Below are 27656 nucleotides of genomic sequence, written 5' to 3'. Positions count from 1 at the left end.
AACATTGAACCTTACAGGGTTGGTTTGTGTATTTTTGTAATATAAACAGTTTTATAAGTGTTCTTGCACAAACACAAGATATCTTTACGACGTAGAAATAGTAAATAACAGTTTCCTATATGACACAAAAGCACAGTATATCTGTGCAAATAGACTGCAAATAAATGTGCAATTTATAAAGAAAGTAATTTACGTGACAGACGATGTTTTATCATTCTAATACATTTGGCTAAATCATTCTTCAGCACAACTGAACTTAAAAGGTATACTTTTCTACAAGCATAAGCACAAAGAGATTGTGATCAGTCATAAATCAAGTCAGCGTAAAACAATTTTATTAAATCCTATATAAATATACATTTTGGTGGTGTGTGAACAATGACTACATAGCCTTGCCTTAAATCAGGTTGAAATGCCACTAAATAACTCTTAATGTAGTTTGTTTTCTAAATAATCAAATATAAAAATACTTTCGAAATAAGCATAGACAGACTTGTGCTGGAAAACAATTCATGTTTTACAAAAAGATATAAAACACACATGACGGAACAGATTAAAGGCAGTGAGAGCAGCAGTCTGGTGTGCCACTAGTAGGAATGGGGTTTTAAAGTGTACAGTTTCTTGAGATACTCCAGCTCTTTTGTCAGCATCTTGTTTTGGTTCTCCATCATGGTGAGGCTAGTTTCTAAGTGCTGCACATACTGCTTCTTTCTGAGCCTGCATTCTTTGGCTGCCTCCCTGTGAAAGCACAAGCACACAAGCAACACACCACATTCACTGGTTTTGAGCACTCTTTGGCCACCGTTAAACACACGTCTCAATCTTTAACATGACAGACGACACGACATGGCTGTCACCCTTTTCGACTGTTATGAATGGTGGCACGACATTGCATGAAAAGCTTGCTTGCCACCATGTGTCAAATAATCTGTACACGACAAAACCTTAAGTGAACTTAAATCTATTGTGCTATTCGGTTTTGTGACTGTACAGGACTTTCAGGGCCTTGAGTTCTTCAATGAGAGTCTTGTTTTGATTTTCAAGAACAGCGACTCGGTTTTCGAGACATTTGACATATTCTTTCTTCTTCCGACGGCATTCCCGGGCAGCTTCCCTGGAAGCGACAACAGAGGAAACTCTGTGAGCAGGAATCAATCTTATTTTTTTTTACAGGTCCCACTGCTTGAGACTCAATCAAAGCAAGCTTGTAAAAGCAAGGGCAAACTACCGGACACACAAGTCGCATGCTCCACCCAAAAGAGAAATGAAGTACTTTTTTTACATTCAAGATGGAACAAGCACGCTGCTGTGATACTAAAAGTGACTTCATCACAGGTAGAAAAGCACATAGTGTATGCAGATGTAAGAAAAACATGCAAGGCTTCATGTGTAAAAAGCTGATGAAATGACCTACACCGAGACTGACAAGCTGCATATATGCAAAAACAATAAGTGGAGAGGTGAGGACGAAATCAGTTAGTAAAAAACTTAACAAGAAAATGATGGCATTGATTTCTGTTCTTAGGCTGCAGAACACAGTGAGAAGTCCGGCAGGACTGTGGGCATGTTCACTGGGAATTACCTGTTTTTTATCATACGGAGTTCCCTTTTGCGTGACGCCTCCTCGGACAGCTGCTTTGGGCTGGGCACAGAGCCAGGTGAGCTGCCCATTTCCTGGGAAAGGCCAGAGGTAGGGGAACAAATCTCATATGCCGACATATCTCCAGTGGGGGCTGCGAAAACCCACAAACACATTCAGCTGTAATATTTAAGCATTACATGAAAGGGCTGTTTTTATTGGCTGTTATGCTTTTAAATGTTACATATAAGATATAGAACGGACAGAAGCATTCCACAGAGCACAATATTTTCAAATGAAGCCATGTTTTGAAAAAGTTTACCTGTTGCTCTATTTTTTTTTTTAAATATGAGCAATCTTTGGAGCTGAAATTTGTTGCTGTCTTTGTTAAAATAAACACACATGGGCAGTCATGGCCTATTGGTTAGACAGTCAGACTTGTTTTGATTCTCAGTGCTGGCGGGTAAAGACTGAGGTGCCCTTGAGCAGGATTGAAAGGCAACTAACCCCCACTTTCTCCCCGGGCGCTGCATTTATAAGTGCCCACTGCACCGGGTGTATGAGTGTTCACGTTTTGCAGTGTTTGTGACTACTCACTGAATGGATTGAATGCAGAGGTCCCATTTCGGGTGTGGATCACCATATCGGACAAATAGGTCACTTTCACATACAGATACATCATTGTTGTAGCACCATCATAGTGCTATATAAGCATGTTATTGGTGACATTTAGGCCTAAGTGTGGCTAAGAATTTAAACTGCTAATCTCTTTCAGACATCTAATCTGGGTTTGTTTTTCTGAGAAGACACAGGGTGTATTCTCCCCACATTTCAAGATGGACTACTTTATCATTTATACAATTACACATCCTTTTTCTAATGTAAATAGATATAGTGAATTATTAAATAAATAAAAAATTGATCATTCACTCCCCTTCAGGTCAGTCCAAACATGTATGACTTTCTTCTGCAGAATACAAAGGAAGATATTCAGAAGAAAATAAGTAACCCAACAACATTTGCCCTCATTGACTTCTATTTTACATTTGGAGCATTTCTCCAAATATCTCTTTAGTGTTTCACAGAAGAGTCAGGTTAACAGGTTTTGATTGACATTAAAAAAAAATGTGTGGGGTGAACTATCACTTCTCCATCTGGAGAATATACTGAAATCTGATGTCTATAAATACCATGTAGATATATGTAGGCTATGAATGACTGGAGGCTTTGAATTCATTTCCACTGGAGGTCTGTTGACACAGCTGACTACATCTCAATGGTTTATAATTTACATAGGTTACAAACTGGATTACACTCCTGATGTCCCTCCTGCCCAGTACAACACAACACATGACAACAATGCAGTTCTGATGAAAGCAATGGGGGAAAACAAAGAAGAAAATTTCATCCTTTGAGACTTTCTATCTTTCTTTCTTAAATCAATCATCAAACAATCATAATAATAATTCATAAATCGTAAAAGTGCACTGCAAGATATGCAAGTGCCTGTAACATTTCTCTGCATGCCTTTTGATGCTTTCTTTGACGGCAGCGTATCAAGATGATTAATCTCTCTTAAAAGAAGCTGCATGTAATCACAGCATGACTCTGAACTGACGTCAATGTACATCTTATTTGCCGTTCAGCATTTACATTTCCCTGCTGGTGTCCAATACCAGGAAACATGATGACGTCAACTGGGCTGTGAGTGGGCAGTGCATTCAAGCATTTCAGAGAGAGAGAGAGAGACAGAGTGAGAGAGAGGGGTGCTGCAATCAACTGGAAGGAAAATTTCACTTGTGTGAAAATTTCAAACTTTTAGCCTGTTGCGTACTGAACAAAGCTTTCATTTACCAAACAAGAGAGAACAAACACATAAGAAAATAGTTTTCTCTGTACCATGTCTGTTTGTGTCAAACACAACAAAAGTCTGACATTTGAAATTTTGTCTCATTTGTTATTTAAATTATCCAACCAAACTCATCAGCAAATACGACCAATATCACTATAATATCTCTAAGGCAACCTTCAAATATATTTAAAACAAGTTCAGATTGAGTAAAAACTACATGACAAACAAACAACAGCAGCCATACCTGATTCTGTCTCATCTCCAGTCACAGCCATGTATAGTGAGCTGAAAGCTTGCCTTGCTTATCTCTCTAATGTCAGTGTGTAATGCTGCCCAAACCACAGTCTAAATGTGTAGTCACTGTCAGGGCTATTGACATCACTATGACATCATTAGCCTCCTGATGTCAGTAACGCAGTGGCTCTTAGAGTCAGCCCTCCCCGTCCTACTCTCTCCTCCCCCATCATTCTCACATCAAGCAGACAGTTGGACAAGTGGAGACTACAGAAGCAGCTATTTTTTTAAGTTTAAAGCTTCATATGTGTAAGATTATCTTTCTTTTTGATTTCACCATGAGTGAGATAGATTACACACAATGTCATAGTTGTTTTGGTGTGCTGATGTCAATTGCAAATTTGAGTGTTTTGGAGAGGCTTAAGAGACATTATGCTTGTCAGGCTCACAAAACCTTGTAATTTCGCCTCCGAATAATATTTCTGGAGTTCTAATTAGATATTATTTTTAGAAATTTCAGAGAAAATAACAATCCCCAAGTTATTCTCTTAATTAATTGAGATGTCATTAAATGTATAACTTTTTCCTTTTCATTTTAAGGTAAAATGCATCCTGTACATGTTTTGTGAATTAAGCCCATGAATGTATTTGACATTTATTTAAAAGCTGGATGCATCTCCATTCAAATACAATATTTTATTCATGGTTCTGCCACTTCTGTTCAGGCTTTTCCAGCCTTAGGGTAGAACCATGATAGTATCACGTTTTTAATGTGAGATAGACATGGCTGTGTTTATATATTGGCATGCCATGTGCTTTCTCATGTCTCCTCTATGGCCCCGCCCCTCTCGTTTCCTCATTAGCTACCCTTCATTGTTTCATTACCCAAACCTGCCTATTGTTAATTATCCTTTGTTCGTCTGCCTATTTAATGCCCTTGTATTCTCTGTCCTGTGCTCGTTTGTTCTTGTTCTTTCTGTACTCGTTGTTCTCAGTCAGGGTCATGTGACTACGTGCATATTTTGCAGTTATTACCTTGGACCGCTACTTTACTGTCAGGCATGATGTAAGTCTGAATGCCATCTCCGGAGTGGACAGTATATGGCATCATGGGAGTGCCAGGACAGCGGTTTCCTCCACTAGTCATCTTGACTGTCTGATATGTCTGCTGGGAAGGGATCATATGGATGCTTCTGCTCCAGTTGACAGAATCTTAATAGAGAAATAACATAAATTCAAAGCCACATCAGGACAAGCCGGTGCGCATTATACATTAAATAATGTTTGTCTTGAAATCAGCTGTATTTGAAACCGTAAAAAAATATTATGGTAACACTTTATTTTCTGGTGCCCATGTTACATGTATTTACATTAGTATTTACTAAACATTATGCAAGATTACATGTAACTTCCCGTAAACCACACCCTAATCCTAACCCTAACCGTATAGTAAATACATGTAGTTAATTATTATTACTCAGAACTTAGAATGTATAATTACACTGTGGCACTGTAAAATAAGGTGTGACCAATATTATTAGTTAGAAATCTCACTGTAGGAACCTGCACTGGTCTGATAGAGACCGCCTCCTGATCCTGAATCATACATTTGTTTCTCAGGTTGATCGTTGAGGAGGCCTTTCAGATATGATGCAGTGCATCTGCTGGGCAGCCTTCTTTTCTCAGGAGACTCAGGGAGGTCATCACATTGATCATCTTTACATTCTACCCATGATGCCTGAAATTAAAGAATTAAAGGGTTTTGATGATTATGTTTAGAGTGAAAGTTTATAGTTTTGAAACAACCTATCACTTGGTCAATATTAGACTCATGTATAGTTTTGAATACAATATTATTTCACAAATGCCAGGCACATGTCCATACCTGTAACAAATTTCTTACAATAATCTGTCAGGTTTAGATCACACATGTGATTTTCCACCTACGTGTCCAGCTCACACAAATCTGAACCCACGCTGTCTTACTCAGTCACCCACAGATACTGTTCTTGAGGGAATCACTCAATTTTAGAGCAGGCTGTCCGTGTTAACATGTCCCCCCTTAAAAACAGCCCGTTGTGTTTGAATGCAAACACTTGGTTCAGTTAGTAAAGCTCAATTGGGAGAATTGGGACATTACCTGCATGTCAGACTTAACCTTTATCATCTGACCAACAGATAGGTGATCCCTAGTCACAGCTGGAAAGCTGCTACCTAGTAGTGTCTATAAACAAAGTGGCGTCAATCGTATGATATGCATTCATGCATCACATACTGCAACCTTGAACATTATACTCTTGCTGTCGTGAAATGCTTAGAAAAACTTGTTAGAAACAAAACAATCATCCTTTGATACATTATTGTCATTTACGTTACCTGTGCACATGCATTCCCTGAAGCCATCCTGAAATACACGAAGGAGACAGAATAAAACATTTCTGACACAGCCTGCATTATTAAAACCTTTATACGTACACAACATGACATTTTAATTAAAGCAAATGTCAAAACTGCTATCCACAGTTGCCGTATAAAGACGTCTTTGAGGAAAAGTAAGGCACGCATGACTAGAAGTATTATGTGTTGTTGATTTACGTTGCACTTTCCTTTGTTCGCATTTATAATAACGTCTTACCTTGAAAAAGCTTTAAAATAAATATATAACTAATTCAGTCGAGAAGACAGTTGCGCTCGCGGCGACAGAGTTTATTTCTAACGGTCATTTTAAACCTTGACGTTAATGAGTTTAAAAGTCAATCGTCTCGCGGGCAGTCAGCCCTCTGCTGATTGGTCAAAGGCATTGCGAATGCATAAGAGTTAAAAATGCTGAAAGTTATATTTTTATGTTTATTTGTCGTGTCCTCATTGCAGCGGGATGATAAACTGAATTTATAACGATATCTACTGGTTAGAATGAGACTATAAATTATTCCAATGTTGCGTAAGTGCTGATCGAAATTAGACAAACTAAGACTACGCCCATACGTAGAAGTTGGACGTATTTTTCCGGACCCAAACTATTTTGGGGTTAAAACCTGACAACTTCGCAAATACTTAAATGTGAGGAATGATCACCAATATATGTTATTCATAATATACCAATATTAAACCGGAAATATATTTGGTACTGCAGACTGAAGTTGCTGAGGATAACATCTCAAGTTACTGATGATAATAGTCAGCGAATGCTAAAAAAAGTAAGAAAAACCAAGAACTTATAATTGTATTTATTTTTGGTCTTTTTTGAAAATACAAAACATAAACACATTAAACATTACAAAACATTCTTTAACCGAAGTGACAGGCAATGTATAAACTAAAAAGACAATGAAATTCAGTCAGTTATGGTGTTATCTTGAGGTAACAAGGAATGTGGTTTTGGGTTCATAATAACCAACTCAAATTCACCTTCTCAAAGGTTACCAGTAGTGTCACCTAATAAACTTAATTGTTTTTTTTAATAACCACTTAAACAATTTACCATTTAAAACGTCGCAGTTTAGCAATGATTCCAATTCTTTTCGGTCAGGCTTTTAAAATGTTAGGCAAACCAACCAGAGGTACACATATGAGTAAAGCATGCTCTCATCACCAATACAGCTCAACCAACCAGTTTATGTACACACACAGGCAATTAGTGCAACGATTAACCGCAGCGAGAGCATGTCGATTGACAAAACCAATGAAATAAAAACAGCCTTCGGAAGCAGAGGCACAAACTCAAAGAGCCCCGTCTCCAGCAGCCACAAACACTGTCAGCCAGCCAGGTCGAACCACGTCTGTAACTGCAGATAGCCGAAATTAAAACCAGGAAAAATAAACAAACATGAAGAAATAACTTTTCTTGCAAATCCTAACGTTATTAATATATTGTATGAAATAACAATTAAGACATTGCATTTAATATACAGTTGTAGCCCCATTTGCTGGAGATTACTGCTGATGATTCTGCATCTGTCATCATAGCTGGTAGAATTATTTAGCGCTGTCGTATACTGGTTGTTTGTTTTTCTTCTTTTAAATAGATACATGCGTTCAAAGGGTTTTCAGATAAAAACTAATTACAACTCCCTTCCAGTTTCACCAATTTAAGAGTTAGCTAAAAACTGCAAGACAGTCTACACAACACAATATCAGTATGAAGAGCTTGTCTGGTCTTCAGTCGCGAGATATGACGAATGGGAAGTGATGGAGCTGAACTGGAAAGGTTTCTTCCCGTTCCAACGGTTCCTTTCGTCTGCCAGCTGGAGTCGGATTCACATTATGTTTGGAAGGAAGAGCAACTGGCTGATAACAGTGTCAGCTCCAATTGTAAAAAATACTGGACAGTGAGAATGCATATCTACCATCTTTTGACCTGAAGACAATAGAGAAAGTTATTTCATGCTAGGATCGTTCATTATTTTCTGTTTGTATGAGCCCAAAAGCATTTGGACGGTTGAGCTACACTTTGAAAAATCAAACGATTGGCATTTATTTGACTTTGGAAGTCATAATACACTTTTCGAGCAAAATCCTCTTACACAAAAAGTTTGTTAGGCAATAAATAATGAAACGGAAGATAACACTTGCAAACATAACCACATTCCTAATCCAAATCACCTAGAAATGGATGTGTAAGTTAATTCTGACAAAATGATTGATATTTCTGTGTTAATATTGTCCAAATGCTTTTCAAGTCCAATTTAAAAAAAACTTGGCTTAACACTCACGGCATCAGATGCGTTCACCACTGTGGGGGCACGTAACTGTAGGTGGGAGTGGTAGGTGGGCGGTAAGTGGGCATTGAAGGGTGGGGTGCGACTGCAGTCGGGGAGTGAGTAGTTAATAACGTTCCTATAAAAGAAAACCCACAAAAACATCCCACATTTACATGACTCCTATGGCTTTCAAAACTTTAACATAACAATGCACTTAAAAAACAGCTGTTCTCTCAAATGCTTTGAATGCCCTTGAGGTATGAAATGCGAGAGAAAATGTATTTTGTTCATTCGTTTTCATAACTGTCCGACCCACCAGCTGACATCGCCATGGTGGTGCCTCCCACCATTCCCATGGCGACTCCATTAGGACGGGGAGGAGGAATGGCAGGGGCATACATAGCTGCCGGCATGCCATTGGGCTGGACCACTGTCGTATGATGAATGACATGGGGCGGGGCAGCGTACAGGGGCTGTGTGTAGTAAGTGCCTTGCTGCTGTGGAAGAATCAACCAATACTTTACATCAGTGGCAGGCAAAAATTAGACACAGATTTTCAAATTTCCGAACTCACCTGTGCATAGGGGTTTTGTTGTTGGTAGGGACTTCTCACAGGGTAGACGGCAGTAGGGTAGGGGTTGGGTGAGGAGGAATAAGGGGGTAAAGCACCAGTTGTGGGGGAGCAGGACATTTTGAAAGGGGTCCCAGGAGCATAACCTGTAGGGATGGAAATGGCATTGTTTCAGGCTAGATGATGAACACAAATTTCAAAATAAAAACAAGAAGTGATGAGGCAATGTTTAGCTTTTTACATATACAAAATATTTAACCTTCATGTAAACCAATTTTAAATATAAATAGCTTAAGAGCAGAGTGGCTGACGGCCAACATTATTACCAATATATATATATATATATATATATATATATATATATATATATATATATATATATATATATATATATATATAAAGATAGGAAAAATGACTGTACCTGTGGGAAAGGCTGGGTTAGCACCAGGGTACATGCTGGGGGAGTATGCTGGAGCTGCTGTTGCATAACTGACTGGAAACCCCGCTGTTGGGCCGGACGTTCAATGGAAGAAAATAAAAATCACCGCAATGAACATAAAATTCACATCGTGGGGTTTTAAATGTAATGGCGTTTATCGAGAGGCTGCATTAGTCAATGCTTCCTGTCAACTGCATGCAAGTTCTCCGGTTACCTGGGTATCCTATTCCTTTATTGTTGGCATAAGGAACCCCTGATGATGCAGGGCTATAAACAGGGTTCATAATGTTGATCTTGCAGCACCTTTGGGAGGGCGAAGGCAGAAGACACATTACAGAAAACTACAGTCACAGACACAATGATGATTTCCTTCTCTTTGTAGTAAGGGCATCTTATAATGCATCAAATAAAAGAAATAAAAGTAGAAAGTGCTATAACAATCTTTATAAGCTACGAAGGTTAAATATCATCAGTCATGTGCAACCTGTGTATTAACATTGGGGACATCTCCAAGCCAAGACCCCAAGTCACCCTCTACACCTGTCAATCATCTGTAATGTCTATGAATACAAAGCCAGTCACTGTTGCTATATATTTATAATATAATGGAAATGTATAACTTTATTGTGTTATTCATTATCCTACCACAAAAATGTTTATAGATAATATTCCGTTCGTGTCGGTTCAATGCATCTGAGACATGAGATTCAAAACATATAGATGATGCCATAATACAACTGAGATGCAATGCAACGAAACTCTGTGTATTAAAAACGCATGCAATGACGTGACCTCCTATGAAACATAAGCATGGTTTTTCAATTAGGCTTAAGTCTCGACTGTAAACTGACTCTTCTCCGATTAATATTTTACAAGCACGGATAAAGGAGAACTTTAAGCATCTCGATTGCTGCCGATCGCGTTTTGATGCTCAAACGCAACGATTTTTATCAACGTGACATCGTGCACGAAGGATGCAGCGCAGCGGCTCGTTGTTACAGGCCAACAGCAGCAGCATCTTGCATTCCCAATTTATCCCAATTCACTGCATGTCCCACTCCTCCATCCTGTCTTCCCTCAAAATAATACAGCACGGACGGACAGCTACAGCGACGCGTTTGAATCACTCTATGACAACGGGTACGTACGGTTTCTGGTGATTTTGTGTGGACTGCGTCTCTTCTGAGCGGCTGAATTAATTGGAATATCGCTGTTGTCTGATGATGTCTCGCGCTCTTGCGACGGCTCGACTGCGGACGTTACGCACGGAGAGTCTTGGCAGCGCCGTGCGTCACTTCCGCCACTGGCAAGAGGCGGAAGTGCATTTTAAATTCGGTCGGCAGGGGGCGATTTTTGAATTGAAAAGTGTTTTGATTCAAGGACTTTATATTAATGATCTTAATACAAATAGCTCGATTATATTATTAAACACAATTGCAAACAGTGTTGGGAAAGTTACCACCAAAATTTTGATGTGATGGTTTCTATCGGTTTTTCAGCAGTTTATTGCTGCTCATTGTACATCCAGTGGAGGGCGATGTGTTCACGCATAATGATTGTTTTCATCAATGTCAAAGTTTTAATTAACGATTTGATAAGTGTATCAATAAAAAAAATGAATCATTAAATGAATAAAACAACCGAAATTAGAAGGAAGTAATAAAGAAGTCGTATCTTCTCAATCGTGATCACTTCTCTAATTACGATATAGGACATATGTAGGGCGTCTGTCGTGTCAATGATATATTGATCGACGGTTCGAAGCCCGCTCTGATTTGCCTTGTTTATTAACCTTATCGCTTAATTTCTGCATGTGAGTCTGTATTTATTAATTTCTTTATTCATGCACTTTATTTATACACTTTATTAAGTAATTTCTCATCGTCCATAGAAAATTACGCTTTGATGTAATACACGTAGGCTACGGTGGCTGATGTTATTTATGTAAGGATGCATAATATATATTTTGATCTATCTAATTCACTGTAGACTGAAAAAACGGTACAATTTTAACAAAAATGCACAGAGAAATGGCAAAATTCCACTCGGGTCCTAAATTGCTCTCCTGAAATCAAAGTACATCCCAATGAATTACTGCAGCCTCTTCAGAATCTCTTTATATTGATTGTTGCAGGAAATGAGAATCTCTATAAAAGCACATATGACATAAAAGTCACTGAGACGTTGTCTGTGTGATAAAGATGTGTGGCATGAATGAATGTATTAATGAAAGAATGAATTAGGTACACCACTTGGGCTTTCAAAGGGGGAGGAGATCAAGTCTGGGTTAACCAAAGAAAGCCTGCTCCCGACCAGACGCAGAACCTCTTTCTACTTTCGTTTTGTTTCTATTCTTTTTTTAGAATCCGTTGTATTAATTTCAACCATCGGATTTCAGTAACAGCAAATAGTATTGCAATAATAATACTTTAATCACATATGTGACCCTGGACAACAAAACCAGTCTCGTGGGTCAATTCTTCGAAATTGAGATTTCTACATAAGCTGAAAGCTGAATAAATAAGGCCTCTACTGATGTATGAGTTGTTAGAATATGACAATATCTGGCAGAGATACAACCGTTTAAATCTCAGGATTCTGAGAGTGCAAAAAATCTAAATATTGAGAAAATTGCTTTTGAAGTTGTGAATCAGGGGCACAGTGGAAGGCCATCCACTTACAAAAATAAAGTTTTTATATATTTAAGGTAGGAAATTTGCTAAATATCTTCACGGAACATGATCTTTACTTAATATCCTAATGATTTTTGGCATTAAAAAAGATCAATAATTTTGACCCATACGATGTATTTTCGTCTTTAACTAAAAATGCTACTTAAGAGACTGGTTTTGTGATCCAGGGTCACATATTTGTTTTCTGGGAATGGAATGTATTGGTGAATTATAAAAAAAAGAAATTTAGGGGGAAAATACGTTGTTGTAACGCGTGTTTCTGAGATATCAGGGTAGGGTATAATTGATCACCCAAATTTGATAAGTAGCAAAAGTGAATACATTACTTTAATGTCGTTACTTTTGTAATGCGTTACTCCCAACACTGATTGCAAATAATAAAAATTAAAAGAAAGAAGGAAATAGGGCTGCATTATATTTTAATGCTTTACAAATTTGGAGAGTTTAATTGCGAAATTTATTCCACTTTGAAATGTGTGTTTTGTGAAGTATTGAGTAATATAAGTAATGAGCCTTTTAAAATATAAGAACATTTTACAAAGCAGTGCTTTTTCTGTCTCATGTATTTTTAACTTAAGAAAACTACTGCATATATCTTTATGAAATGAAATGCTAGTTCGAGTCTGTAGTTTATCTATATTATCATTTAATGTTTCTAATAAATATATTAGACTTAACCCGTGTAGTATTAGCACGGTAGTAGTAGCACATTAAAAGGGTTAAATGAAAGCCAGAACAGGTTCACGATGATGGTGCGATAATGACATCAAGACTACACATATAACCAAGACGCCGCAGGGCTATTTATGAATGGGGTAAAGTGTAATGCTTACGGCCTACGATAGGAGGGGCTCTGAACCGAGTTTTACTTGTGTCTAGCGCAATTTGGAATAAGAGCGTAATTTAAGTTTATGACTAAACATTTATGAAACAGTTAACGCAAGACTTAAAATTCGTTTGGAAATATGTAAAGCGATATTAGTCTTACCTCATTCAAGCAGACAGAACTTGGTCACCTATGGCTGAAGTGGCTCTTGAGGCATCGCAAATATGGCCGCCAGGTGCGGAGACTTTGCATGCAGGGACTTCAGTACGGTAGCCGGTAGAGGGCTTTCCTCGTTTGTTCTCTTCCGGGCGCCTATGCGCTGCTCACGCTCATGCTCGTTCTTCTCCGGGCCGTCGTACAGTAGGAAACATGGCGGCCGTCAGTAAGTATGTGACAGCGAAGAACTCAGCTGTAGCCGGCGGTGTCCTACTCGTTTTATACTTCCTTAAGCAAAGACGAAGATCCGCCAGATTGAACAGGTATGTAAACGCACAGGTTATTTCACACATGTGAAATGTGTGAAATATCCCACTTAACCGGGATGAGTCTGGTCTCCTTGGCCAACATTAAGTATGTGTCAAAATGTTGGAGCTGTCTGCCTAGACAGCTTTTAGAGGCACTATAGGCGAGTTCAGATGATGCAAACGCATCAGTGTTGCTCAACGTTAGAAGCAAATGTGACCTTAATGCTGTCTAGGAAGGTGTCAAGACACAGTCCTTAATAGGAAAAGTGCAGGAAAACAGTAAAGTAAAGTGAAGATTCATATATTTATTGAGTAACATCATGGCTGAGTGTCAGTTCATTTATTGAAATATTTATTTAATTGATTTTGGCAACCTCACAATTCAACAATGGACTCTTTGATAAGACTCTGTTGGGTGGGCAATGTTGCTTGCCGCAATTTGCATCAATGTAACAAAGCCTACTACACTAGTTTGAATGAACTGAAACGCATTGACTCAAGTTAAAATGATTCGAACTTGCACCTTGAACTCTCTTGACTGCTGATTCATAACCATCAAACCTAAGTGAGGCTGAAAAAAACAACAATATATGTACTGAACATAATTAAAAATAACTGTTAATAGTCAATAACTATTTGTACATGTTGTTTCTATTATTATTGATTCATTTTATAACTTATAATAGGAAAGGGGGCTCCTCAGAAAATCTCAATGGAGAGGTAAGAAAAGCTCAATCTTTGAATATATTTACAGGATTTATTTACGACTTTGCTGAAATGATCCATAAGGGTAATTCAACTTTTAAAGTCAACATTAGGTTTATTGTCATTTTTTTCTTGAAACAACATAGATAGTGAGTTGGACACTTACTGGGGACAAGAACATAAAACATAATACTGGAAATATTACATAGTATATCATGGCTGTTGTTGTATGTGATTTAATTTTGTTTATAATTTCAAACATACAGAAAGATGGCAAGAAAGAGAGAGCCGCCGTGGACAAGCTTTTCTTCATCCGCATCTCACGAATACTCAAGATCATGGTGCCGAGATTCTTTTGTAAAGAGGTGAAACTGCGTTTTAAATGGCTTTCTTCTCTGCGTGACATTTCACATTAAAAACGCAAATTGGGACATTCATTTATGGATTTAGATTTTCTTTTATGTCATAGACGTGGTACCTGCTCCTGATCGCAGCGACGCTCGTGACTAGGACCTACTGCGACGTCTGGATGATTCAGAACGGAACCATGATCGAAAGGTTGGGATCGAAACCCCAGATCTATATTTCTAAAATGAGATTATAGTTTTGTACAAAACATCCAGGCAGCCAGTTCAATGATTACAGAATGTACTTTCATTGTGCCTTAAATTCTTTGACAGTGGAATCATTAGCAGAGATATCAAACTATTCAAGAGGCACTTTTATTCCTACTTGACTGTCATTCCTGGGGTAATTTATCTTCATGTGCTGTAATAAAACGCATTCATTAATGTACGATATGATCAGACATCATGATGTCATGTGGTTACATCAGTCATAACCTGTTTTGACGATCAAACTTGTCCAGTGTGTTTAGCCACACGCTTATCTCTCAGATCTCCTCTGGTCGGCGGTCCTAAAAAATATGTTTTGTTACTGTAGCCATGAATGTGTTTCTTTTTTGTAGACGTATGATTTGCATTCTTATTTGTCATGCACATGAAAGGCAGCGGGACATTTGTTGATTCGCTGTGTGAATTCTGATCACATTTGCCTTTGTTTGTGTGCATTTTGTAATTTTCAGTGCAATTATTGGTCGATCCACTGAAGGTTTCAAGAAGTACTTATTCAACTTTATCACGGTCATGCCAATTGTAAGTTTCTGCTTTTTTATCAAGCTAGGTCTTGTTTAGATATATAACATAGTGTGTATCAGTAGTAAAAGTTGGTAGTCAGAGGGGTTCTGAGAATACTAACTGGCTATTCTATTTAACCACACAACTGCTTTCTGAACAATCACATTAAGCCAGTAGCTAATGTGTATTTTTGTTAGCAACTAGCATTTACATGATAACATTTCTCTATGGTTTGTGCTATAGAAACATCAGTGTGGATAGATAGTATTGGTATTATATAAAGGTTTGGTATTTAAATGTATAGACTTTGAATGTCGTTGCGTCTCCATCTTTCAGATCGCCCTGGTGAACAACTTCCTGAAGCTGGGCTTAAATGAACTGAAGTTGTGCTTTCGTGTGAGACTAACCAAACATCTCTACGATGAGTATCTCAAGTAAGCCCTCTCACCGCTCGTAACATTGTTCCCTTGTGAAAATTACTATGGTTGTACTACAAATAAAACCAAAAGTTCATGGGAACCATAAGTGACCTAGGGTTGTGTTACGGTTACCATAGTTTAACCATGGTATTTATAATTAAAATTTGATTTATAGTAGGGCTGTCAAACGATTCATCACATTCAGAATAAAAGTTTGTTTTAGTATTATACATATGTATGTGCACTTTGCATATTAATTTTGTACTCATAAAAAAATGCACAAACATGCATATATTTAAGAAAAATAATTAATTTAATTCATTGGTAAATATAAATAACCGCAATATAAATATTTCATAAATATGTACACATGTATGTGTTTAAAAATGCAAAATAAATATGCACAGTACACATACATATATTCTGTAAACACAAACTTTTATTCTGGATGTGATTAATCGCGATTAATCGTTTGACAGCCCTAATTTAAATAAATGGTAATCATTCTGCCATGAAAAGGCAAGGTTACTACATTTTACTACATTAAAATCATGCTTAATTTTGTAAGAAGTGCTGTTGTATATTTTAATGACAGTTTTTGTATGATGGTAAATGGGCAAAACAGGGGACTTGGCCACGGGCAAGGAAGCAACTACCCAGAATGACCTAGCGACACCTGAGCACATGCACAGCAACACATTTGCACGACCATTCTTAACAGCTTGGCAACATAGCGGGGAGTCATTGCTGCTCAAATCTTAATTTTGGGAAAAAAAACGAATTACCAAACTTCAAATGTCTTTGTGTTTAGGGGATACACATACTACAAAATGGGAAACCTGGATAACCGCATCGCCAATGCTGATCAACTGCTGACGCAGGATGTGGAAAGGTTTTGTAACAGTGTGGTAGAACTTTACTCCAATCTCAGTAAGGTAAAGTACAGTCACTTTCTCAGTCAGATGAATTGCCTCAGTTAAACTGCGTTTGCAAACTGTCTCTGTGTTTCTCACCATTCAAGCCCTTGTTGGATATCGGCTTGTACATTTTCAAATTGACAACTGCAATCGGAGCTCAGGTAAGTGGAAGACAGACATTCTTTCATTGGAGACTAGATACATTTAAAAAAAATATCGGCATCTTTGCACAGGGTCCTGCAAGTATGATGACCTACCTGCTCATCTCCGGCCTGTTCCTGACGCGCCTGAGAAGGCCAATCGGTAAGATGACGGTAACGGAGCAGAAATACGAGGGAGAATACCGTTATGTCAACTCTCGCCTTATCACAAACAGGTGAACGGTCTCAACTCTACATTTAGCAGTATAGTTACTTTGATTTGTATTGTACTCGGGGAAGGAAAAAGTTATTTTGTCCTTGAATGAAAGAGATTGTTTTCTTTTCAGTGAGGAGATTGCATTTTACAATGGAAACGCCAGAGAGAAACAGACAATTCACTCGACCTTCAAAAAGTTGGTGTGTGCTGTTTTTATGTTAATATTATTATTTATTTATTAGAAAGATGCCTTTATATTTAAGGTTGCCAGTGAACTAATTTAGGATCTTTGCAGGTTGATCATCTGCACAATTTCATTGTCTTCCGTTTCTCCATGGGGATGGTGGACAGCATCATTGCCAAGTGTAAGGCGAAGTTTAACTGTGTGAAAAATTATCTAATCAAAAGGATTGACTAATCAAAACCCAAATTCATAAATCAATACATTTTAATCAATACATTAATACAAAATTTGCTTTGCTCATGAATGGAGAGTAGAAGCTTAAAGTGGATTTTTTCTTTCAAAAATGAAAATTCTCGTTTCAAACCCGTATGACTTTCTTTCTTCTGCAGAACACAAAAGAAGATATTTTGAAGATTATTGTTAACCGGCACCCATTCACTTGCATTGGTTTTTTGTCCATACAACAAAAGTGAATGAGTGCCGACGAGTACCAACATTCTTCAAAATTTCTTCTTTTGTGTCCTGCCAAAGAAAGTCATACAGGTTTGAAATGACAAAAGGGTAAGTAAATCATGACAAAATTCTCATTTTTGGGTGAACTATCCCCTTCATGTATTGTTTTCTCACTGTTTCAGATTTTGCTACCGTTGTTGGATATTTGGTTGTCAGTCGCCCATTTCTTAATTTGTCTGACCCTCGACACCTGAGCAGCACACATGCTGAACTGCTAGAGGTAAAACTTCAACAATTTTATAGTTGTGGCTTCTTTACACTCAAGTTGAAACGGTTCTCGCAATGCATTTGAATTTTATGTGACATATAATGCGTGTTATCTGCAGGACTACTACCAGAGCGGTCGCATGCTGCTGCGCATGTCGCAGGCGTTGGGTAGAATCGTCCTTGCAGGCAGAGAAATGACACGGCTTTCAGGGTACGAGTCTCATGTTGCAATAGTTTTTCAGTTCTGCATTTTAAGTCACACATAAATCAAATTGCAAGACACGGTGAAGTTATCATACATGATCTCCTATTCCTCGTCTCCTCCCTCAGCTTCACTGCTCGCATCACTGAGCTTATGAGGGTCCTGAAAGAGCTGAACTCTGGGAAGTATGAACGCACCATGGTGTCTCAGACAGAGAAAGGTGAGAATCTACGACTCTTAAAGTTTAACTTCAGTAATATTAACGTTGAGATTTCTTTCATGCGTCGTGTTTTTTGTCAACAGATGTTTCAGAAAAGCTCACGTTGGTCCCTGGTAGTGGAAGAATTATCAATGTTGACAACCTCATCAAGTAAGAGCAGTGCTTCAATGTTTCTATGTCTGTCTAAAATAGTAGACATAGTAATAACAATACCAATAACGTACAGACAGCTTCAAATAAACCCTATATGTGTGATCATGACCACAACAGGAAGCACATGAGTCTTGCATCACACTGAAGAAGTGAATTATTAAACGCAAGATATTAATTTGAAATATTTTATGTAACAAAAGTTTCTTATCAGCATGCAATTTGGTTTAATCTTTTTAGTATTTACATTTGTGAGTAATTTTTTTCTTCAGGTTTGAACATGTACCATTGGCTACACCTAATGGAGATGTTTTGATCAAAGATCTGTGTTTTCAGGTGCGTGTGCATTATTTCTAGAATTTGTTTAGAAATCTAAACATTTTTGTTAAACATCAAAACCTTTTAGATCGGTGTAATTGTATGTATGTGTTTTTGTTCTGAATTCAGTTGGTTGTTCAAGTTTTAAAAAATCCCTTTAAAATCTTTGAGAATAGTGTTGTCCAAACTACAACTATAACAATCTGATTAACAATAAACAAGAAAACATTGACATCCAATCAAAATCCATTTTGCATAATTATCATTCTCGGTGTGCCCAGCTTTTGATGTGTGTGTGCTTCACAGGTGAAATCTGGTACCAATGTTTTGGTGTGTGGTCCCAATGGGTGTGGTAAGAGTTCACTTTTCCGGGTTCTCGGAGAGGTATGTACTTCTGATAACATTCTCCTCTGGGCTTTGCATTTATCTTTAGCTTCATAAATCATATTCTTGCTATCATGTGTTAAATCTTCTTTGGTCTCATTTCAGTTGTGGCCTCTGTTTGGTGGGAGTTTAACGAAACCAGAACGAGGGAAGCTGTTCTACGTCCCTCAGGTGAAACGTTAAACAAATCACACAATAATAAAGCCCACCTTACCCACAGCAGAACATTTGAACAGCTCACAAAAGCTGAACTACTTCTTTCTTGCTTTCTATTTAGAGACCTTACATGACACTCGGCTCACTGAGAGATCAGGTGATCTACCCAGACACCCACGAGGACCAGAAGAAGAAAGGAATATCCGACCTGGTACTATAAAAGTGTGATCTGTGATGTGATGAGCCGCGTTATTATTGATTTTACTTTTAACGTTTCTGTCAAACAGGTGCTGAAGGAATATCTAGATAACGTCCAGTTAGGACACATATTGGAGCGAGAGGGATCGTGGGACATCGTTCAGGACTGGATGGATGTTCTCAGTGGAGGAGAGAAGCAGAGAATGGCGGTAAGCAAAAGCAGAGACAGAGTTTGTTTTAACCAACAGTACAGTCATGTACAGTAAGTGAAGGAACAGGAAAGGGTTAAGTTAACTAATTCCTCTTTTGAGGCACCTCGCAGATGTTTTATTATACATCCTTTTATGACAAGTATGTTGTACTCTAAATTTCGAAGCATTTCTCAGAATTGTACAGTATTTCTTTGTTTGTTTGTTTTTATGACATATTTACAATGCTCAAATGGTCTGATTTTATTAACTCGTTGAGATTTATGAAAGTGGAAATTGTCACATTGAATTTACATTTGGGTTTAATGAATTTACGTTTGGGTTTAATTTAGCCCACTCGTTGAAGCGACTCTAATCACATTTTTCCTCATAGATGGCCCGGCTGTTCTATCACAAGCCGCAGTTTGCCATCCTGGATGAGTGCACCAGTGCCGTAAGCGTTGATGTGGAGGATTTCATTTACAGCCACTGCAGAACGGTGCTTAAACATCACATTTCAGACACTCAGACAAGATTTTTAGAACTAAAATGTCACTCCCCTGGCATATCGATCTTCTATTGGACACATGTTTTCATGTGATACGAATTCGCCGGTCCGAGTTGACCAAAGTTGACCTTTGGAACACAACGAAATGGGATTTTTTGCGAATTGCGTTTCCGGTTTACCATGTTCACATGCATAATTGCATGTGAATGGAACAAAGTGTAGGTTGACTGCAGTCTATAATATAAAATATTGTTCAAAGGAGTCTCTTTTAGACTTTTTAGAAATGTTGAAAGTTTGTCGCCTGCTCTCTGATCCCTTGAAATGACATTTTGTTTAGTAAAAGTCTGTCAAGCCATTCGGCAGCTGTGTTTGCAGGGTCACCGGGCAGCTATTTCAGTCATAGCAAGACCAAAGTCCTATCTGCATGAACTAGAAAGACAAACATTTCTAAAATCTATCTCAAAAATCACAATCAAAAAACATATTTCCAACCAACAATTAAACCTGACATTAACACATATAAATTGCGACAAAAAAACATGGTTTTAGCGGGAACCACATAAAGAAACGTTTACTTCCGGTATACCTCTGCAAAGAAGCTTTTACATTTACATGTATTCATTTGGAAGATGTTTTATCCAAAGCGATTTACAAGTAGGAGAGCATATAAACATTTTGTCAACACGCTAATTAACAAGGCCATGCTACTTGGAGTATTAAAGCTAGATGTATGAACAACAAATTTTTATTTTTTTTAGACAGACGATGTTGAAAAATATACAATTTATATATAATAAAATATTAATATTAATTAACTTTTGAATAAATACTGACCGAAAGTTCAATTAAGTCAATTAAGCTCTTTTTTTACCACAACCGCATGCTTATAAATGTAAGTCAATGGAATGAAATGTCTATAGTGTGAGCACTTGTCATTGTGTTTAGCTGCTGCATTTCCCTTACATAACCCTTTTCAGAACATATTTGGGCATCTTTTGCTGTAATGCTATCTGTGTTTTTGATAGGTTGGCATCGCTCTGTTCACGGTCTCTCACAGGAAGTCCCTGTGGAAACATCATGAGGTTAGTTTAGCTTCTCCTTTCAGATCATTTGCCATAATATAAAAGAGATCTGTAGCTGTGTCTAAACACAATTTTTTTCTAATCTGCAGTACTACCTTCATATGGACGGCAGAGGAAACTATGATTTCAAACCCATCACGTCTGAAACTGTGGAGTTTGGCTCTTAGAGAAGCGATACCACACGGCCCTAGAAATAGACTGCAGCCATTCACTTCTTCTGAAGATGCCAACCAACCTAATCTAGTTTGTTTTTAATCAACTGTGACCTTATTTTGGAATACATGTGTTAAAAAGTAGCTAACACTACTTTTGTCCTCACTGATTGTAAATAATTTGTAATTTAAGTAGGACATCCGTTAAGAAAGAAAGTGTGGGGTGCGTACCAAGAAATGACGTTGTGTGTTAGCGCACTTTTATTGTTTGATAAATGAAGCAATGAAGAATCTGCGGGGATATTCGCACGCAGTAAATCAACGCCACTGGACTGTACGTAGATGTTTGAAAAACACAGAAAGAACTAATATTTTTTTCATAGTTCCATTCTTAAAGTAACTAAGTGACCTTAGTGCTCACCGCAGCACGGTTCGTCGTTTGGATGCGCGTGAAATGTTTTTGGATGCACTTTTTGGCGAATTGTACAACGAGCATGAAGAAGCGTTCATAAGAGCGTTAGAAATGTCACTTTAACACTTCATTCTTAAGGCAGAATAAAATTTCACTTTGCTGTATGTTTTCATTAAAACAAGGAGACATCAGTACCAAGAGTTCAGTTTGTGGTTGTTTTGTCCCGCAGTTAAAAATAATCGCGAGGAACGGTTGTATCTGAAAGGGGTTCTCATGAGAGTTGTAGAATTTGTTCCTGTCAAACAGATCTGCACGGATATGCCGTACGGTAACAGAGCTCCTTATCTCTGAAAAGATTGTTTAACTTTGACTCTCCTATCAAATGTAAGTGAGAGGTCATTGAGATTAGACACTGTTTGACCTATCATCTTCCACATGAAAACTCGATGTTCTTAATGATTCTCTACTCACCTGTTCTCGACCAAAGATCAATTTGTGCTCGAGAATGAAAATGGTGAAATGGTGTCAGTGGAGCTCATATTGTGGCATGATGTACCAGACCCTCCCATTTTCTTGTTTGCAAGGTCTCTCTCTTACAAAAAAGGATTCATGGTGAACCGTGTGACCGCAGTAGTTTTTAGACACGGCACCTGTTAATACCATGGTTTTCTAGACGTGTACCATGATAAACACTGTAATCATTCATTCATGCAATATTTAATAATGTTCAGTATTTTTATGTGTATGGTAACATTCATTCTGTATGTGCATGACTTGCATTCAGTGTGTGTTAATGATTTCTTAGAAACCAGCTGGATAGCTTCCATAATAAACTTTCTACTTCAACATGAGCCTTATGAACTTCATATACACTTCTAGACCTATGTTTGTATATAATTGTTACTATCGGTCCAATATTTAAGGTATGTCAAAAGGTTTGGTCTTACTAAATATGTGCAATTTACATTTAAACTGATTCATTAAGCAGATGGTTTTATCCAAAGCAACTTTATAAATGAGTACTTTTGCTTTCTGAAGATACAACATACAAGACACGTTTGATTTAATTATATTAAAATATAAAATACAACTGCAGAATTATTATTAAATATTTAATCATATTTTTTATATTTGTATTATTTATTACTCTGTCTTTACTGATTGAGTGATAATGACCACTGATTATTAAAAATTCAGAGGTTAGTATTTTTACATATCTTGGGTTATGTGTTTCAGTTTTTTCATAATTCATTTTCATATTTATTTTAGGGAATTATTTTGCAATTTTCTTAATTGTCACTTTCATTTTAAACACGATATTGAAAATGCATTACAATATTATATGCAATTTTTTTTAAATAGATGTTTTTATCATTAATTATTATTTGATTAATTCAGTTTTAGTAAGTGTATTATTTATATTTTTAAGTTATTACATATATTTTCTTTACATTTTTGGATATTTTCTTCTGCCATATTAAAACATCCATCCATCCATCCATTTTCTACCGCTTATCCGAACAACCTCGGGTCACGGGGAGCCTGCGCCTATCTCAGGAGTCATCGGGCATCAAGGCAGGATACACCCTGGATGGAGTGCCAACCCATCGCAGGGCATATTAAAACATATTATCTTAAAATAATATAATCTTAACATGTTGCTGTTTGTTTTTATTATTATTTACTAGTTCTGTTTGAGTTTTAGTGTTATTTTTGTTAAGTTTTCATTTAAATTTTAGTTAAATATTTAGCAGTTTTCTAGTTTAGTCATTTTGATTTTTAAATATTATATACAAATATTTCACCTTAAGATAAGAGCATTACAACATTTTATACTATTATTTTACTTTTTAACATTGCTGATTATTTGTATTATTATTATTATTCTTATTTTATTATTTCAGTTTTGTCTATTTTCTTAGTATTTATTCTATCAAAAAACAACTTTCCTTAAAAAAAGAAAACATACTTCATGCTCTTCAAGTCATGTATTTTTTTGATTTCAGATAAGTGATTTTAATAGTCTTTTAGTCGTTTTATTTTAGATAATAACCCTGATACGACAATAATCTTTTTACCATGTAACTTTGTCAACACTGGCCACTGCTTCTCATGTTTCTCTTCAAGCTCAATACAGGAAGTTTGTCATAAACCACATCTTGTTTCCCTTTATGCTCAGATAGCAGTGTTAGGTTGTATGCAGTCTGTTGGTGTCTTTCTGGCTCTCGCACCCTTAACTTAATTTCTACACTGTGAGCGTTTATAGGATCAGATCAGACATCTGAGGACATGTTATGGCTTGGCTGACCCCCATTCTTATCATCTGGCTTCAGATGTTATGCACACCATGTCAGGCCAATAAACAAGGTAAAGAGTTTTTGAATGTGGTTTTTTTTTATCTTAATGATTTCACACTTGTCATTGTGTAAAGGAGGTCACATGTCTGCTACAGTGCAGAAAAACCTGTTCTTTAGGAATCCTTATGTGATCGTAAACTCATTGTGAGTTTGTTGAATTTGCAATGCATTTATATTTGGATGCTTATTAATAATTGAATGTATCCGCTTCTTGTGAAATGTGTTCAAAAGTGTCTTTTCTCTGTAGCCTCTCTAAAGTTTGCTGGGATCGGAGACTGGGGTGGTCTTCCTCTTTACCCCTACTACACTTCACATGAGATTGACACAGCGAATGAACTCGGCAGGATTACGGAGATCTTGGGCCTGGACTTTGTCCTCAGTCTGGGAGATCATTTCTACTTCAGTGGTGTCAAGGATGAAGATGACACACGCTTTAAGGTTTGATCACCAGCTGTAGTTACTTGTGTGAACTGATCCATGAGAGGATGAATGTCTTACCTCATTTAATTAAAAAAAGGAAGGGTAAAGAAGGGTTTTCCTGCTTGTTTTAGTATGTTTCTTATGTTGATTCTGAAAACCTCGTAAATAAGTCCCTCTGCACAAAATTGTAACTCTGGCAGTCTGAATAGCACACAGTGTTGAGGGTTCTCTGGATAAATGAACTCATTTTACACAGTTTGGTCATGTGACACTGTCATCAATGTGAAAGATGAGTAGCTCCCCCTTGTGGCAGATGCACTAATGACAAATACTAGCCTATAATTTTTAAATAGTAACTGTAGTTTATTTGCAGTAAAACTATTTAAACCACAGTTAAAACACTGAAGCGTATAGATTATATAAGTCTGTGTATAAAGCAAACCACGGTATTTTTATTAATGATGCCGTAATGCCAAGGTTAAAGTAAGTTAAGTTACAATAAAACCTAAAAATCGTTTTTTAACACTTTATGTTTGTTTCGTGAAAATATATTAATATTTCATAAATAAATAACAATAATAGTAATAATAATAAAGAAAATTGCAAGTCAACTTAAAATGTTAAATAAAATTACAAATTTAAATAATAACAGTTTGCATACTTAAAATATTAAAATTCGACATCTTTCAAAATTCTGTGAAAATTCTGTAAAATATTACAGTAAAATCATGTAAAATTTGTTTTTTAAAGTGTATGTCCGTTTCATGAAAATATTGTAATAATTCATTAATAGTAATAATAATAATGATAGTCCTAATAAACCAATAGAAATCGAAAAAGTAACCGCATGTAAAGATTTGTTATTTTCTAAATGTTCAAAACAGAGAAAGAGCTTTAACACATTCTCCACATTTCACTTTTACTCTTTCAGTTTACCTTTGAGAATGTTTTCTCCCACCCTGCTCTGATCCCTGTACCATGGTACCTGGTAGCAGGAAATCATGATCACCGTGGAAACGTGTCAGCACAGATTGCCTACTCCAACAGATCTGAAAGATGGTGAGCCGAGGGTTACATTCAAGGTGAAAGGTTTCATAAAAAATGAAGGTCTGAGCTTTTTATGCTTGATTGTGGATTGTTCTGATAATGTCCAACAGGATCTACCCGGACCTCTACTATGAGCTGAACTTCAAGGTTCCCCAGAGTAACGCTTCCGTCACCATTCTGATGATTGACACGGTGGTTTTGTGTGGGAATACTTATGATGGACCTGATCCTGTGGGTCCGGAGGATGTTGTTGCTGCAAACCAACAGTGGAAATGGATTGAGCAGAAACTTCAAAACACAAAGTGAGTAAAAGTCTTTAAACTCACGCCCTGTTTGAGCCAGTGCTGATGTTGGGCAGGTCGGGATGCTAAAGCAAACAGAACAATGTCAAAAATACACAATTGCTGACTGCATCCATGTATCCACAAGCCAAGCATTATCTGTCATAACATACGGGAGTCATTATAGCAAATGAGCTGAATTCCAATGTGATTAATTATGGGATGCGTTTTGTTTTATATGGGGCGATATTAGTCAGCAATTACACAGGAATTTTAGGGATGTTTTAATGGCCCTGACCGTCCATACCTCCTTTAACTCCTCCATTGTTACATTCCTTTATTTACTTTTAAACTCCCAAATTCAAGACATGAAAAACACGCCTGACATTTTGTACTAAATATTTGACCTAAGAATAAATATAAGATTCAAGATCTTCATTGTATTCATTGTTCTTTGATGCAATTAAATATTTTTTGTTGCTTCAAATTGATTTGAATACAACAATTGTGATCTTATAGATTTGATCTAGATTTCTCCTTTTTGGGTGTACTGTCCCTTTAATTGTTGCTTAATTCATATAGTTTGCTTAAAGGTATAGTTCACCCCAAAAAAGAATAATTTGGCATTGTCTGTAAACCTATATGACTTTTTTATTTGCAGAACACAAAAGCAGATATTTTGAAGAACATTGGTGACCAAACAACACTGGCCCCCAGAAGAAGATATTTTGAAAAATGTTGATAACCACAAACCATTGGTCCCCATTGACTTCTATTGTATGGACACAAAACCAATGCCAATAGGCTCGATAAGAGCCAACTTTTCAAAATATCTTCTTTTGTGTTCTGCATAATAAAGAAAGTCTTAACTTTTCCTTTAATCCTAACTAATCCTTGAGTATTCAAACAGAAAACATTGAGATAATATGAAACTCATGACCACACATGTGTGTGGGAAAATACATTGCAAATTCCACAGAGAATAAAATGACACACGCAGACATGCATAGCAGTTCTTCACAACAAATGTGAAACAAATATTCAAGTTATTTGTCTAGATTTGTTTGTTATTATTCCTCAGGTCTGAATTCGTCATTGTGGCCGGTCACTATCCAGTTTGGTCAATTGGTCATCATGGACCGACCAAGTGTCTGATATCAAAGCTCAGGCCTTTACTAAAGAAGTACAATGTCTCTTTATATCTGTGTGGTCATGATCACAGCCTGCAGGTTGGTAACATCCTCACATCATCAAAGAACATCAAGGAATAAGATCAAATGCATGAGTGAAGAATTTGTTTTCTATTCCATCAGTTTATCAAAGAAGATGATGGAAGTTCGTATGTGGTCAGTGGAACTGGAATAAATGAGGATATTTTTAAAGACCACCAGAAGAGTTTTCCATCATCCTGGCAATTGTTCTCCAACGCTGTCAATGAGACGACAGGAGCGTTTGTGTACTTTGAGGTGCATACGAGTGAAATGCTGATAAGTTACATCCAGCCAGATGGGAAATGTGTGTACCAGACTTCAATACCCAAACGCAGACTCTGACATGATTAGATTCAGAAAAGTTTGCTTAAAACACATATTGTTTTTAATTCCTGCTTTGCTTGCATTTGTACAATTATTTTAAAGTGTTAAAATGTGAATTGCTTTATTAAAAAACAGGTTTAAAGTGTTTTGTGTCATTGAGTTCTATGAACAGTTGGGGTCGCCATACAGCTGTTTCAGAAATTGTGTTCATGTCCATTTAATGAATTTGCAAGTTATATAATAAGAAGTC

At 37.0% G+C, this 27656-nt stretch overlaps 4 protein-coding genes across 12 annotated transcripts; 2 read left to right on the top strand and 2 right to left on the bottom strand.

Moving 5' to 3' along the window:
• Positions 1 to 313: 313 nt before the first annotated feature.
• On the bottom strand, positions 314 to 6766 carry cremb (cAMP responsive element modulator b). Of its 6 annotated transcripts, none has more exons than XM_056738133.1 (7): positions 6301 to 6766; positions 6042 to 6069; positions 5806 to 5889; positions 5220 to 5403; positions 4701 to 4877; positions 1583 to 1733; positions 314 to 738 (listed from the first exon to the last, which is right to left on the bottom strand). In XM_056738133.1, the coding sequence occupies exons 2-7, from the start codon at positions 6066 to 6068 to the stop codon at positions 588 to 590; spliced, it is 774 nt and encodes a 257-aa protein (XP_056594111.1). In that variant the 5' UTR covers position 6069; positions 6301 to 6766; the 3' UTR covers positions 314 to 587. The 6 variants fall into 6 exon arrangements, with proteins under 6 accessions (XP_056594111.1, XP_056594117.1, XP_056594113.1 ...); XM_056738139.1 differs by having other exon boundaries at positions 1583 to 1674; XM_056738135.1 differs by having other exon boundaries at positions 5229 to 5403.
• A 111-nt stretch (positions 6767 to 6877) lies between these two features.
• fam168b (family with sequence similarity 168 member B) lies at positions 6878 to 13195 on the bottom strand. 4 transcript variants are annotated; one of them, XM_056738140.1, is made up of 7 exons: positions 13057 to 13195; positions 9590 to 9678; positions 9358 to 9441; positions 8940 to 9082; positions 8682 to 8883; positions 8378 to 8501; positions 6878 to 8022 (listed from the first exon to the last, which is right to left on the bottom strand). In XM_056738140.1, exons 1-6 carry the CDS (start codon positions 13059 to 13061, stop codon positions 8392 to 8394), a joined length of 633 nt encoding a protein of 210 aa, XP_056594118.1. In that variant the 5' UTR covers positions 13062 to 13195; the 3' UTR covers positions 6878 to 8022; positions 8378 to 8391. The 4 variants fall into 4 exon arrangements, with proteins under 4 accessions (XP_056594118.1, XP_056594119.1, XP_056594120.1 ...); XM_056738141.1 differs by having other exon boundaries at positions 8682 to 8862; XM_056738142.1 differs by having other exon boundaries at positions 8682 to 8859.
• A 44-nt stretch (positions 13196 to 13239) lies between these two features.
• abcd3a (ATP-binding cassette, sub-family D (ALD), member 3a) lies at positions 13240 to 22612 on the top strand. Its single transcript, XM_056738127.1, has 23 exons — positions 13240 to 13373; positions 14045 to 14078; positions 14330 to 14428; positions 14533 to 14621; positions 15148 to 15217; positions 15536 to 15633; positions 16430 to 16553; positions 16640 to 16696; positions 16769 to 16911; positions 17023 to 17092; positions 17188 to 17257; positions 17712 to 17809; positions 17916 to 18007; positions 18127 to 18218; positions 18302 to 18368; positions 18641 to 18704; positions 18993 to 19070; positions 19176 to 19241; positions 19348 to 19437; positions 19514 to 19633; positions 20007 to 20111; positions 21146 to 21202; positions 21292 to 22612. The coding sequence occupies exons 1-23, from the start codon at positions 13264 to 13266 to the stop codon at positions 21367 to 21369; spliced, it is 1971 nt and encodes a 656-aa protein (XP_056594105.1). The 5' UTR covers positions 13240 to 13263; the 3' UTR covers positions 21370 to 22612.
• Positions 22613 to 23709: 1097 nt separating this feature from the next.
• acp5b (acid phosphatase 5b, tartrate resistant) lies at positions 23710 to 27551 on the top strand. Its single transcript, XM_056738131.1, has 6 exons — positions 23710 to 24133; positions 24371 to 24561; positions 25475 to 25602; positions 25701 to 25892; positions 26953 to 27100; positions 27185 to 27551. The coding sequence occupies exons 1-6, from the start codon at positions 24061 to 24063 to the stop codon at positions 27422 to 27424; spliced, it is 972 nt and encodes a 323-aa protein (XP_056594109.1). The 5' UTR covers positions 23710 to 24060; the 3' UTR covers positions 27425 to 27551.
• Positions 27552 to 27656: the final 105 nt, after the last annotated feature.

The sequence above is a fragment of the Triplophysa dalaica genome, chromosome 23, assembly GCF_015846415.1.
Source record: "Triplophysa dalaica isolate WHDGS20190420 chromosome 23, ASM1584641v1, whole genome shotgun sequence".
In the NCBI taxonomy this organism is placed as follows: Eukaryota; Metazoa; Chordata; class Actinopteri; order Cypriniformes; family Nemacheilidae; genus Triplophysa; species Triplophysa dalaica.
This window is presented reverse-complemented; position numbering and strand designations above follow the sequence as displayed.

Bases quoted from the DNA above. Each gene is read 5' to 3' on its own strand.
- acp5b (XM_056738131.1), top strand. From the start codon at position 24,061: ATGGCTTGGCTGACCCCCATTCTTATCATCTGGCTTCAGATGTTATGC. The intron at 24,134-24,370 runs GTAAAGAGTTTT...TTTTCTCTGTAG, and splicing joins ATGTCAGGCCAATAAACAAG to CCTCTCTAAAGTTTGCTGGG. The intron at 27,101-27,184 runs GTTGGTAACATC...CTATTCCATCAG, and splicing joins GTCATGATCACAGCCTGCAG to TTTATCAAAGAAGATGATGG.
- fam168b (XM_056738140.1), bottom strand. The intron at 9,083-9,357 runs GTACAGTCATTT...CCATCCCTACAG, and splicing joins TAACCCAGCCTTTCCCACAG to GTTATGCTCCTGGGACCCCT. The intron at 8,884-8,939 runs GTGAGTTCGGAA...ACTGATGTAAAG, and splicing joins AACAAAACCCCTATGCACAG to TATTGGTTGATTCTTCCACA.
- abcd3a (XM_056738127.1), top strand. From the start codon at position 13,264: ATGGCGGCCGTCAGTAAGTATGTGACAGCGAAGAACTCAGCTGTAGCC. The intron at 13,374-14,044 runs GTATGTAAACGC...AACTTATAATAG, and splicing joins AGATCCGCCAGATTGAACAG to GAAAGGGGGCTCCTCAGAAA. The intron at 15,218-15,535 runs GTAAGTTTCTGC...TCCATCTTTCAG, and splicing joins TTATCACGGTCATGCCAATT to ATCGCCCTGGTGAACAACTT.
- cremb (XM_056738133.1), bottom strand. From the start codon at position 6,068: ATGGCTTCAGGGAATGCATGTGCACAG. The intron at 1,734-4,700 runs GTAATAACTGCA...GGGTTTTCGCAG, and splicing joins CAGTAAAGTAGCGGTCCAAG to CCCCCACTGGAGATATGTCG. The intron at 739-1,582 runs GTAATTCCCAGT...GTGCTTTCACAG, and splicing joins CTCCGTATGATAAAAAACAG to GGAGGCAGCCAAAGAATGCA.